The 14001-nt window shown below is 42.2% G+C and overlaps 1 protein-coding gene across 8 annotated transcripts in view; it reads left to right on the top strand.

Annotated features, from left to right (window-relative positions):
- The window catches only part of LOC119027099 (phospholipid-transporting ATPase ABCA1-like), a 169539-nt gene that overhangs the window by 115902 nt on the left and 39636 nt on the right, over positions 1-14001 (top strand). For all 8 annotated transcript variants that reach the window (XM_037111973.1, XM_037111974.1, XM_037111971.1 and 5 more), the window contains 6 exons: positions 548-653; positions 4172-4246; positions 6335-6504; positions 10949-11126; positions 12269-12384; positions 13526-13670. In XM_037111973.1, coding sequence (XP_036967868.1) covers positions 548-653; positions 4172-4246; positions 6335-6504; positions 10949-11126; positions 12269-12384; positions 13526-13670 — 790 coding nt within the window. The remainder of the gene's footprint in view (positions 1-547; positions 654-4171; positions 4247-6334; positions 6505-10948; positions 11127-12268; positions 12385-13525; positions 13671-14001) is intronic.

Raw genomic sequence — 14001 nt, 5'->3', positions numbered from 1 at the left:
TTTGACTGTGGGTACTGCAAGTGCATTCATGTATCTGTTAGCACTTCAGAGAGTGACTCTCCTTCAGTGCTTTGGCTTTAGTCACACATTTTCTGACACCGAAAGGAGCCAAATTACTACCTGTGTTGCTGTTGTGGTGTTGATGCATTCACTTTCAGAAGGTCAGTTGAGTGTAATATGAATGAATGGACAGAATTCTGCAGAGCGTGCTGCCATTTCCTTCTCTACATGTTATGCCGTTGTCATGCTTTCACAAATCCTGCTGGCCCGCTTCCCTCAACCTGTCATCTCATGTGTTTGCGGATGTTTAGAGTGTGCTCACAGTGACAGAATTGATTAATTGTAATCTTTATGTTGATGTGTTTGCTTAACCCTGTGAATGTTTGGTCATGTGTCCAGAATCAATTCTATGTGTCCACAATTCCACTGCTTTTACTGTATGTTTGTGTCTCCAGAGCAGGTGTAAAAATGTGTAGGTGTGTAAATCCTTGGCTCTGCTCATATGATTTTACTTCCCTCTCCTTCTGCTTTATTTCTACCACTCCAGGTACGGAGGGATCTCTGTCGGAGGGGTCAACTCCCAAGTCCATCTGAACGAGTCGGCAATCGAAGATGCATTCAGGGATCTAAAAAACCTTTTCAGTTCATTTCAGGTACTGTATATATTAGATATTTCATGGAGCCAGACCTGTTGATACCACTGAATTATCTGAATAGCTCGGAGGCATCTACAAGGATCCTTACAACCCTAGAATGTGTTAATAAACCAAGGACAGAAACACTGAAATTGTACTGATCCGTGAATGTGGACTTTGTAAATTTGTTCAAATAGGTCCTATTGTCTGGGATTTTGATATGTCCAAACAAAAACATTTTGTCCAAATTAGTTATTCAAACAAGATGATACAACTTTTTTAACATTACCGTGTTACTCTTACACATGAAACTCTCCTCCACAGTGGAACTCACCCAGCAACAAGTTTCTTTTTGATCTTCTCAACTGAGCCTCTCTCCACGACCGCATCTCGCCCTGAAATCCAGTTGTTCCACATTTTTAACAGTGTTTTAGAGTTCCTAAGACATTGTTCTACAATGTTACAGTGTGTTTCTTGTTTTTATTTTTAAAGAATATTGTCTTAATCACTGTTTTACTATGTTTGAGACATTGCGATGTGTTGATGCTGAAGGGAAATCCACACAGGGCAGAGCTCCCTCTTCTTCCTGCTAATTTAACCAGATCGAGCTTTGCTGTCACTTACTTACTTACATAGAAGTCATACAAAATCACATTTTCCTTGTCAGCACTATGATTTTGGTGCTGCAGCTCTTCTTTCAGCACTGAATGTTTACACAAGTTTTGTGAGTGAAGAGGTGGTTCAGAAAACGATTTTCTCCTGTCAAGGCTGCAGTTTGCCAGTTTTTCTTTTGAGCGAGCGGCTCCTAATTGGAGCACAGCGTCCTTTGTTCGGTTAGCTTTGTATCTCAGGTGCAGGTGATGTTTTCTGTCGTGGACTTTTGGACCCCGCTCAATTCTCCAGCGATTGAGAGAGAAGAATGAAGGAAAGAAGAGGAGGTTTAGATTCTTCAAATCTATTTTGTTGAGTGTCCATGGCAACAGGCTATGATTGTCTGCGCGCTGCCTTGAATAAAGGTATCTTGGTCTTTTTCACCACACAAGAACACTTGCATTCACACACACCATCCTGCAAACCTTTTCACTCTCCGGTTTATTCAACTTTATCTACTTAACTACCTCAATTCAATTCGTACACATATGTAAACTCACACACTTTCACTCAAGCTTTGTTTTGTGAACTTTGTACCAACTCACTCGTCCCGTTCTTGCATCTCTCTCTCAGCCTTGCATTCTCACAGTCTCTCATTAACATTTCAAATTTTGGACGTTCAAACTACTTCGAGATCAGCACATTGCTTCGCCCTCAGGCATCTCCGGTCTTATTCCTACCCGGGCTCCTTTCTCTGTCTCCCGGATCTCAGCGCTAATGTGACTTTAATTCGTGCGGCAGCGATGATGTAACCCTAATGGCTGGGCATTAGCCATCCCAGCTCTGCTTTCCTTGTTATTAAAGTGCTACGCTGTCCTTGGGAAATGTCTGGCTCTCTTCTGCTCGGCAGCCATTGTGATGTGAGACGTTAACGGGAAGTAGCGTGTTTTTGCACTCTGTGCCACCTGCACAGCCTGGGAAGTGGGCTCTGAAATGTCTCTTTAATTGCATTTCCCGTGTCTTCCAGGTACAAATAGGTTTCCATGTTTCAAGAAGTGATGGGAGCGATGCAAACAAGAATGGCTGTGTGCTGGAAGTTGTTTAATTAGGCAAAAAAAAAAAAAGTAATGCATTAATGTCACTGCTCTTCCCTGAAATGTTTATTTAACCTCCTCAAACACCATTTATTTTTATTTATTTTTCATTAGAGAAATGAGCCTGTAATTTAAAAAAATCATGAATCCCTTCCTGGCAAGTCGTCAACACACACACACACAAACACACTCACAGACACAAACACAGACCACGCTGTCACACACACCATTTGACCACTGAACTGTGGAGGCCACATTGGAATATTGGCCCGAAAAGTCACCACACACTCGAGTGGCTTTATTGCTGTGTCGTTAGCCGTGGCACCGGCGGGTCCACTGGCCAAACCAGCCTTGTCATTGTCCTTGAGCGGGGAGGAGTTCTGTCAGGGATTAGACCACGCAGCGGCTGGCCCACTTCTCATCTCGTCTCAGCCAGCGCTAATCCTCCGGAAGGCCACCTATTGGTGCTGCCTGGCGCTGCTTGGCATGATGCAAACCAGAGTGAAGGAAAAAAACACAAAATACCCTTAAGATTCCATCGCCTTTTTTTGCTGAAGGAAGCATTACGGACAAGAGTAGGAGTCTTGTTCTCTGCCCAGTGTATGAATAGGTAATGACTTGGAACAGCGCGGATGTTATTTAACACAAATACTCTTGTCAGTGTAGATGGGGGTGTGTTTTTTTTTCCCCCTCCCCTTTCACACTGTGATATGAAAAGAGTTGACGAGTGCGTGCTGCGTTGCTGATTTGATGTGTAAACATTTTGTTGTGCCAAAGGAGCAGACGTGATCTACGGCAGGGCGGAAACAACGCTCTGAATATATTCCTGAAATTTGTCCAAATGTCTGAGAATGTCACAATGTTACCGGAGGCTAGGTGGAGGAATGTGGGGGAGGAAACGTAAGAACAGGAGCAGTATGATCTCCTCAGATATCTTGTGTCTACTCCTCCTTGCACCTGAGCACACTCTTGCATTCTTGCGATGTCTTTCTTGATTTTTCTCCTCTTATTTTTCCTGCCTCCCCGAACCTCTCTCCCCAGTTGTCACCAGCACTTTTCCTCCACAGACCTCTCCTCACCCCTCGCCACATCCGCCCCCTCCCTTTTTTTTTTTTCCCTTCTTCTCACCCCAGCTATAGGCTCATGATGAAGGCAGGGTCCAACAGGAGGTCCATTTGCATTTATATCACATAAGAAATGTGCTCAGTGCTCTTATGGCTGGGCTGAACAGCATGGTATCAACATGACACTTTGGAAATCGCATGCCTGTCATCTCCAGCCATCTTCCTGAGGCTCATTTCACCTGAAACATGAGAGGAATAGAGCAGATTTCTAATGCAACCTGTCCGGTCTACACTCTCTCTGCCATTTCATCTCCTCGCCTCACCACAAAACCCAGCAGACACTCCAGATAATAGTTTTTTTTTTTTTTTTGGGGGGGGGGGTTATTTTGGACACTTACAAACCAGTCATTCTAGTTGGATCTGATTGGTATGTTGGATAATGAGGTAATTTCTGTTACATGAGAGTCTTTGTTTCATGTCCTCTCCCTCGTCTCATGGTTTTAATTATTTGGCACGATTTAATAAAACAGAAACGTCAGAAGAGAGCGGGGGAAAAGGACTCGCAACTAGCCAGAATAACAGGGGACACATTTTTCCCCAAGACTGTGGGAAATAAGTGGCTCAGCACAGCCAAAATGCTCGGAAGTCTTAATTCTTGTCTCCCTCTGCCTCATGTTTTGCATTTCAAAGAGCAGTAGTGGTTTTCCAAGTGTATCCAATTAAGTCTCAAACTCATTTTTTTTCTTTTTTTGTTCTTCTTTACTGTTGTTTTGCTCATCTTCATTAGGATAATTTGACTGATCAGATCCTCCCCAAGGCTGAGACGCTGCTGAAGAAGCTGGGAACCAGGGACAACGTAAAGGTATTACCCTTCACTCGACTGTTTGATTTAACCCGATCTGATGAAAGTTTAATGATCTCTGGGGGGAAATGAGGCAGGTGCCGTTTCATATTTTTTGGGGAGGAGAGGGGTGGTGATGAGGAGAAACAGGACATGATGGAGAGAGTGGGGGTACAAACTCAACTAGGTCCACCTTAAATGTTAGTCCACCTTACCTGAGCAGGGATCGGAGTTGTCATTAAACCCCATTCATTTTAATTAGGTTGCAAGCAAGATGCGAGGACTTGGCTCGGATATGTGACAGTTGTAGCAGCTATCCACCAACAATAAATAGAAAAAAATCCTAATGAATATATATTTATGTGTGTGTGTGTACATATGTAAGCAGCATTTTCTTGTAGCTGGTTTAGATGGAGCTAGTTTAAACTGCTCATACACAAGTTTACTCCAGTGGTTCCAAATCTAAAGGATTGCCGTATAAATTAGAGAGGTTGTGACGTGACTAATTGGGTAGCAAAGATGTCAAAGTTATTCTACGGTTCTCAACTTTTTACTTTTCTGAAACTGCAAACAACTCCTACATGTCCAACGTACTGCAAAGGGCCCCAGCTAGACTTTTTTCAACGGGGTCATGTACTAAATTGGTTGGAGAGCACTGGATTGTATCTTATAAACTTAAAACAGAATCTTGATCTTTATCTAGCAACTATTGCTGTCTAATAGATTAAGTGGAGTAACAGTACAAAGTAGCAGAAAATGGAAATACTGTGATAAAGACTCAAAATTATAATCAAAAGTACAGTTCATGTGTTATTGTACATTCCACTACTGGACTACGCTTCTATCTCATGTTGAAGTTGATGCCTCTTACACATATCTCCCGCTTGTATGTCTCAAGCTGAGACTACAGTTTTGCTCCTCCTCAAGAACAGCGAGAGGTTTGAAGTGGTGTCAGAAATGCAAATGTGACTTGCCATCGTATCTCCCCTCATATTTGTCGCCTCCCTCCACACCACCCTCGTGTGTTTAGCAGACACGATTATGATCTTAGGTACATCAAATAATCTTTGAGATGTGGATCTTTCAGAGACTCCAGGATGAAGGGAAAATGATATTAAAAATAATATCAATTTCGGTGTGTGTGTGTTGAGATACGGCGAGAACAAAGAGAATGAGAGTCGCAAACAGACAGAAAGAGAGAAGAGTGTGTGTGTGTGCGTGTGTGCGTGTGTGTGCACATCTGTGTGTGTTGTTTCTCCATATCCTCCTCTGTGATGCACTGTTATGTCAGGCTGACACTCAAACACCATCCACTCTTAATTAGCGCTGCACTATCAGCGGGGTGTCCTCTCTCACTCCCGCTTGCTTTCATCCATTCTTTTTCCTCTACACCCCGGCAGCCACCGACTCAGAGAATCACTTATTAAAAAGAAAGTGTGCAAAAAAAATAAAAAATGCTTCTTGCTCCGTCTCTGCAGCTGGCATGCCACGCCATATCGGGATTTGGCAGTCATCGCCGTAGCCTTTATCTTCTATTAGAAGAAAAAGTAACATTTGACAGTTCTGTTGCTGGCTCTTATAGAACAGTGTGTTGCTGTGAAAAGTGTTTGAGAGATCATCTGACCCCTCTCCTCAGAGCTCCTTTTGCACGCTAAGTGGACAAAAATCTATTTTATCTCTTATTGTATTCTCGCCATATTAAGACGAAATATATATAAGCATACGGAGATGGAGAATAGAAAGCCCAACGGTGACAAAGTAACATGCCGCACATCTCACTGTTGGTTGCACAACATGTTCATGTGTCTTTCTTTGCCACTTTCTTGACAGTTAGTGTTCTGACACAGCCAGAATAAAGACGGAAAAACATTTCCTTTGGAAAACAGAAATGAAATCCATACCACAATCAGACTCTTTCATCTGCGACTGTATGTCTTATTCTTTCTCAAGTGTGCCTTCTTTCTTAGCCTGCATTTTAAATCTTTCTCCATTGTTTGTCCACGACCGAATGTATCGACGTGTCGGGTGTAGTTGCTAGGAGACATCTGAACCGACTGCAAAGCCTCTGCATGCTGTTCTCTGAGCTAAAGCTCGCCTCTTCCTCGGCAGGTGTGGTTCTACAACCAGGCATGGCACGGCATGGTGTCCTTCCTCAGCACGGCCAACAACGCCATCCTGAGAGGAAATCTGCCGGCAGGACAGGACCCCCGACAGTACGGCATCTCTGTGTCCAATCACCCCCTCAACCTCACCAAGGAGCAGCTCTCCTACGCTGCCATGTGAGTCCTCAGACCGAGAAACCAGTTATAGATTTAATGGAGCAAAGGTGCAACGTGAGAAATCGCTGTTTATGTTCATTATGAATTCCCATGTGCTTCGTAGAGTTCCAGCTGAGAAAAAACAAGGCAAAGTATAAATGCGAAATATACTGTTAATTAGAAATGCAATCAAGGTAGATAGCATGAAATGATGGCAGCTGTACGAACATGTGCACAGTATCTTGTGGATATAAACAGTTCTGAAGACTTTACAGTGTAGTCTGCAATCATCTTAGAAAGCTTCATCTGCAAACCTCATCTGCAGTTTCCCCCCTAAACAATTTCAGCATGTAGGGCTGCTGCATTGCATTCTGCCTCTTGTTGGAAAACATGATTTTTTATTTTGTGACAGTGCATCATCAGATGCAGCAGAGAGAGCTGAGAGAGATAAAGCAGAGCGAGCAGGACGAAGCAATGGAGTGTGGGGAAGAAGAGCGGAGACAAAGGGAGAACAGATGAGTAAGAGACAATACAATAGGAAGCGGAAGACAGATAGATGGATGAGGGATTTCTTTGAGTATGCACAGATTTGGAGACCCATGGGAACCCCGTGCGAGGATATACCATATTTTTTTTCTAATGCCTTATCCCAGGGCTAGCAAGAGAGCAGCTCCCCATGAGAGTGAGAGATTAATGACGTGCTAAGTCACGACATATGGATGTAACCGCTCACTGTGCTCTGTGCACTGTTTTGTTCTCTGATCATGTCCAGCGATTGTGAGCTTTTGTGTGTTCCTTAATAAGATCTAACGTTGGATTTTTTTTTCCCCTGCTTTTAATGGAAAGGAATGTGCTCCGCTGCAGCAAATTATCGAGCAGTGCCATAACCACAACTCCTGACATTATGCAGGCAATTCAGTGGCTGCTACCAATCACCACTTAGCAGCAGTTTTATTCCGTCCTCTGCTGCTGCTTGAGCCCAGTCCTCAGCCAGGTATTTATGTAGTGATCAGGTACCGACGACAGCCCTGAGTTAGAGAGGGAGACCGTGCCGAGGTTAGGAGATAATTACAACGGTAGGTTCAGGATGAGCCTTTTCTCCTCTCTCTCTGCGCAGTGTGACGTCTGCAATTTATGAACTATGATTTCCAGATTAGCTCGGACACTCTTTCATTGTTGAACAAGCGTGCAGACAAGAATGGGGGAAATGGAGAGAAAGGGTCGACGAAGCAAAGTGTTTTTCTATATGAACACTGGATCAAATGAAAACCTACAAAGAAATATCAAACTACTCTGCAGTTCTTCAGACTATCTCTCTGGAATTTCTTAGCTTTTTTCAGCTTATTATTTTTCTGCAAATAATATGCTCTTCAACACCATTTTTGGCAGTGTCAGACATTTGTTCTTTTGGTGATAAATGTCTGAATGGCAGGTAGAAAAATGTCCTTTTCTACCTGCCCAACACAAATATGTCAACAGCTTAAGAAACAGACAACTAGCAGCTATAGTTTTTTGCAGAAGGTGTTAGAGAATGAAAACAAAGCTAAAAGGACAGTTTCATGGTGTAGCCAGAGACTGAACTCCAGATAGCCTAAAATGCTAATGTTGTTCTGCAAATTCCTCTAGTGGTGTCCCTCTGTGTTGCATTGTGGGTAATGTGGGCACCAGTTTTTTAAAATGGAGGATTAATGCATGGAATGAAAGCAGTGACATCTTTTGTTGTTTGTTTCTACTGTGCACAATGAGTCCAACAGTGTTATAGGAGTGCGTTAGTGACATCACTAGATGTGTTACAGTCCCAATGTGGGGCAGTAATGCAAGTTATTGGTTGATATGTGGCAGTACTCCCAAGACTTATAAACGTAGTTTAACGTACCCTTTAAATACACACATTTTAGTGTGCATAATTCGATGTTTGTTGTCATTGCCTGTTGAGCATGGTGGAAGAATGTTTGGACTTGTGTTAGATATATATATGTTAGATATATAAATATATTGCAAAAGTCATTTCCATTAAATTTGATGAAAAAATGCCCACATGTTTATTTTGCTCTCAAAGTCAATTTGCTGCAGGAAGCTGTCATTGTGCTTGTGAAGGCTTCTATAATTTATCTGTCACCAGCCCAAGTAAAGTCCCTGAATTACAGAGAGTGAAGAATAACCACCAATAATGAAAAGTGTCTCTCTGGCCGGTAAAAACAATAGTCAGCCTTAAAAAGGAAGTTAGATTTCTCACTGACACCTCCTTAATGTCAGGGAGAGACAAATGCTCGAGCTGTTCTGTCAATAACAATTCACCACAAATGTAACCTGTTCCCGTGCCAGGTGTTGGACACCAAAATTGCACCACACCATCTAATTTAGGAGTGACACGCCCGTCTAGTGCACTCCTGAAACAATTTCAATACAGGTGATGTCACGGGGGCCCCAAAACTGTCAAAGTGTGTATGTGGAAAGAAAGGTGGTGCTCACACCCATGGAAATGACCCCTTCACTCATGCTCTGTTACATCCGCACGAGAAAAGAGACTTCTAATTTTCTTCACCGCATTCAGAAACGTCACATTTTGGCACATTTCCATTATAAAGATACACTGTATCATGTCTTTATTGCTGCCGGCCAGCAATTTGGCAGCTGACTTCTGTTGAATTTGATGACTTTCAAATTAATATTGTTTCTGATTCGTGAGCATCGTCCGCAAAACATCCCATTGAAGAAATCATGTATGGCTGAGCTGCCAGATGAAATGTAATTCTCACCTAGCAAAATTGGAATGGCTCTCTACATAATGCTGCATAATACAAATAACGGCCTTAATGTTGCGCCTGGAGCCTCAGATTTGATAATTATCTCCTGCTATCAGCCCCCCTACACTTTAACATTTAAGGCTGTGGCCCGCAGCCCTTGTCATTAAAAGAAAACGAAAGGAAAGCAATACATCCTGTAACGCTTTACTCCCACCGCTCATCTTTCTTGCTCTTCCATTATTACTTAATTAGCAGATTGCTTGTCCTGTTCTTCACAGCAATTAGCCAGCTTCAAGCGTATGGGGTTAGATCATTCACAGCTTCGTCCCCTACATCATCTCCCCACCCGACCAGAGCAAACGGCCCTTGAAACCTGTTGAAATGTGGACCGGCACCCGCTGCTGTATGTTATTTTATTTATGTGTTCTAATTGCGTCTGGTTGGTGGTGATAAATACAGCCACGTGTCCACACGGGGTAGCTTCTTTAATATGCTAATTACACAACAGGAAGTCTTGTGAGAGATTATTGCCGGCCGAGGGTGAGGACGACAGTGTGGGTTAAAGGAGCACATCACGATTTCATCTGATCCTAATTGAGCAGGACTCAGTGAAGGACATTTTCAAAGCAGAAATGAAAACATACACCAGGCAAGTGAAGGTCAACAGTTTGGAGGACAAAGGGACAGTTTTTCTGGACGAAGTCAGGATTTTAAGCTGTGGACTGTTGCCAAGAGACCACAAAGGGGCTGTGAGTCGAAGAAGAAGCTAGGATTCAAGCCTATCATGGTTCCGGAGGGCTAATGATCTTTAAAAGCTTTTTTATTACACACAAACAGCTTTGTCGGTGCTTGTCTGATTAAGTCATCGACACTAACGAGCAGCATTTCTGCAGGCGTGACAAAATGCATCCAAACAATGCAAAGTAATGAATGTAATGCGTTTATTGCATTACAGGAAATGAGACAAATGCTGCTTTGACTATATTTAAGTGTCATCTGGCTCGTTCCCTGGTAACAAGAGATCCAACCGCACACCTCTTCTCTCTTGTTTGAATCTCCTGAACTTTTCTTGAGTCACATTTATACACCTATAAGTACACTTCTACCTCCACAGAGAACTGAGTCCATCATCTTTAACCTTTTCTGTTGTTCTCATTGATGTCAGTGTGGCAATTAGTAATATTTATAGCCTCTTTGATATTGCCAGTGGAGGTGGAAATGAATGCTGTGGTATGTAGCTATGTAGCCATAGCCAGCTCTAATGAAATGAAAATACATTTTAGAAAAGAACATTAAAGGGGCACTTCAGCCTAAAATGAAAAATACATATTTCTCCTCTTATCCATAATGCTGTTCATCTGTATAGAATGTTCTGGTATGAAGTTTTGTTTTACTTTTTTAAATATGGACCATCTAATTCCAATATCTCCAAAACTAAAAAACTTAAACAACAACAAATTAGACAAAGGAAGAGTAGGCACTCTTGAGAGTGTACTGTCCCTTTAAACGCAGTGAATATGCACTTTGCCTTCAATTGATTTGAGGCCTTTTCTACATTTTATTGGCGTGTTTGAGTTTTGTACTTCATAAAAACACTCATATCCTAATTCATTGTGTTTTCAGTTTTATCCAAGAGAACCCACAGAGGGCTTACTTTTAGCAAGCGTATCTTCTCTCTCCACTCAACCTCCTGTTTGCTGTGCTCTATTCATTCACAGGGCCACGACCTCCACTGACGTGGTTGTGTCCATCTGCGTTATATTTGCCATGTCCTTCATCCCTGCCAGCTTTGTCCTCTTCCTCATCCAAGAGAGGGTGAATAAAGCCAAGCATCTGCAATTTGTCAGTGGAGTAAACCCAGCTGTCTACTGGTTGGCCAACTTTGCCTGGGACATGGTGAGTACCAGCTTCATCACGCTGATGAATCACCTCTTAATTGATCGTAGCGTCTTCGGGTACAACTCAGACATTGCCAGTTTTATACATTTTTAATGAAATCTAGTTGAAAAATGTGAGACGCTGAGATTCTCTCAGGTTTCAGTGCCATAGGCCTCATTTTACCACAGTTTTACAATTTTCTACTATTGTGAGTTTATTTCCACCTAAGGCTATATGTAAAAAAAAAAAATTCTACCTACTGTAATTGATAATGTAGTTTTGACACGGCTGACCTCTGGGAAAAGCTTCTGCAGAGCAACAGTTATTTGCTGGGACGTAATTATCGACACCAGCTGCCCCCGCTGGTTATGCTCAACAGGCTCACCAGCAGTTTCCCTCAGGCATAATTGAAGTAAACATTTTATCAGGTACCTTTGGTAAAGAAATGGCATCAGGACGCTCATCATTACTGTGGATAAACGCTGTCAGAGTGGAAGACAAATGCACCTAAGGAGTCAGTCTAATGATCCTAGCCTGAAGCCGTCTGCATTAGCATGCGTGCTCTATCAACAATAGGGATATTAGAGGGAATCCAGGTTGATAGCTCCTCAGTATATCCGTGAAAGCCTTTTTTGTGAACTGTAAATAAACACGTGTTGGCGTATCTTGATGCATTCTGTTTATTTTATCTGTGGTACATCATTTATTCACCAGTGGGAAATTGTAGATGTGTTTTATTAAAGAGCTCTGCAGCCAAAAGGAATATTAAACCTCAAAGTGGAAGTTTTTTTTTTCCTTCACCCATCTTTTGATATCCAGTTTTAGCAGATTTAAATAAATAGTCGTTTTAGTTGGAAGATTTTAGAAATCATGTACTTGTTCAGTTAAATGTGTCAGTGAGCAGCCACGTGCCTTAAGCAGAGCAGAGGCAGATTGGTCTGTTATTTAATGAATTAATTAGACAGATAAGGATGGAAATATTTGAGTGTTGATCAAGAAAGTAATTTACAGATTTCATAATTACACGTCCTTTCAGTTTGTCTGGAAAAACAAAAAAAGAATTTTCTCAGGTGATGCCCGTAGAGCAGTTTCTTCTTCCCCACACTTTCCTCTTCTGATGTGTCAGCTGCTTATTGTTCTTCATTTGTTTGCTCTGACAGTGTAACTACGTCATCCCGTGCCTGATTGTGATTGTGATCTTCCTCTGCTTTCAACAAAAAGCCTACGTTTCACCTGCTAACCTGCCAGCTCTGATACTGTTGCTCGTTTTGTATGGGTAAGTAAATTTGAAAACGCAACACTTGAAGGTGCATTATGTAACTTTGTTTTTAAACATTTTTATAGTAAATGTCATGTGTAGTTTGACGTCCCGGTTGTTTTTTCCTCATTAGTTGACATAAACAACAGCATCATATACTGTGTCTCATCCTGCTTCCACTAGTTGGAGCACTTAACGGAAGCTACGGTGCGATCATACTTAAATTAAATTGAAGACATCATTTTTTAAATTCTATTGTAGGTGACATAACCAAAGCTGTCTCTTTGATTGATGCCCAACTTTGTCAAATGAGTGAGTTATGTCTGCCTCTCATACCTGTGTCAACAGACGTTGCGATGATTTCATTAGTTGAATCACTTTATCTTTTAGTACGAAGGTGGTCACCACCAGCTGAATAAATGACGGCAAGAAATCGTGATACTTTTAGAAAGTACAACCTGTTAGTGCATGAACCACAGCCTGGAGATATTCACCCACTATCTTAACATTCAGAATGACCTGCTACCATCAGCTAAAATGTGTGGCACATTCATTTAAGCACGTTCACACTAAGTGATCCGAGCTTGAGTGCAAAGTGTACTGGCTATTGCATCATTGTCAGTCAGACTTGCCCCAATGAAAGCTGATTGAAACCAGTATGTTAATGAGGTGTTCTTTAACAGCCGACATTATTGGCTATATCATGCAGCGCTGGCCACAAAATATCCCAAAAAATGGAAAAAGTGAAAGAGATCTGCAGACTGACCTTTAGATACTGCCAGTCTGCAGATGAACTTTGATTAACATTAAAACTCTGAGGTCTAGCATTTGTTAACTCGCCCGCATGCACAATATTCATGCTGACCTCAATGATAAAATGATAAATATGAGCTATTGAAGTCTTATTTTACTACTTAAGTAACTTTGAGCGGCACCTCACTCACGCTAACTGTGAACCGCTGCGGGCCGAGCGTGGGTGGCATTTCTTGTTCAGCAGTGTCTTTGTGGGTCACTTATTGGTCATGCAAGAGGCTGATGATGATCTGCAACTAAAGTGGATCCTCACTGTGTGAGTGCTTCTCTTTGTAGACTTTAACTATACAATAGGATTGCTAAATCAGGTCAGGGGATGAATGTGAGGGTGTCCTTGTGTCTGCAGGTGGTCCATCACCCCCATGATGTACCCCGCCTCCTTCATCTTCAGCGTGCCCAGCACAGCCTACGTGGTGCTGACCTGCATCAACCTCTTCATCGGCATTAACGGCAGTGTGGCCACCTTTGTTATGGAGCTCTTTGATGATGATGTAAGTGGCACACACACACACACGGTACAGTATGTGCACACATCCTGGAGAGGCTTACATACATATATGCAGAATTCCAACACCATCGAAAACACAGTTCCTGTGAAACAGCAGGCGCAACCACTCATGCTCCCATTGCTGCATTAAAGATATATTTGGCAGCTATAGCAGTGGATGGCTAATTGATATGAATCATAGATAAACACGCTGTGTTTTTCGAAGCAAAGGCCTCCATACGCATGTGGGTGGAGGTGTGTACCCACCTGCTATAACTTTTAATATATTTCCTTTATCCTCTCAAGGATTTTTCAAAGGAGCTATTTTCCCTATT

The sequence above is a fragment of the Acanthopagrus latus genome, chromosome 10 (assembly GCF_904848185.1).
Source record: "Acanthopagrus latus isolate v.2019 chromosome 10, fAcaLat1.1, whole genome shotgun sequence".
NCBI classification, from domain to species: Eukaryota; Metazoa; Chordata; class Actinopteri; order Spariformes; family Sparidae; genus Acanthopagrus; species Acanthopagrus latus.
This window is presented reverse-complemented; position numbering and strand designations above follow the sequence as displayed.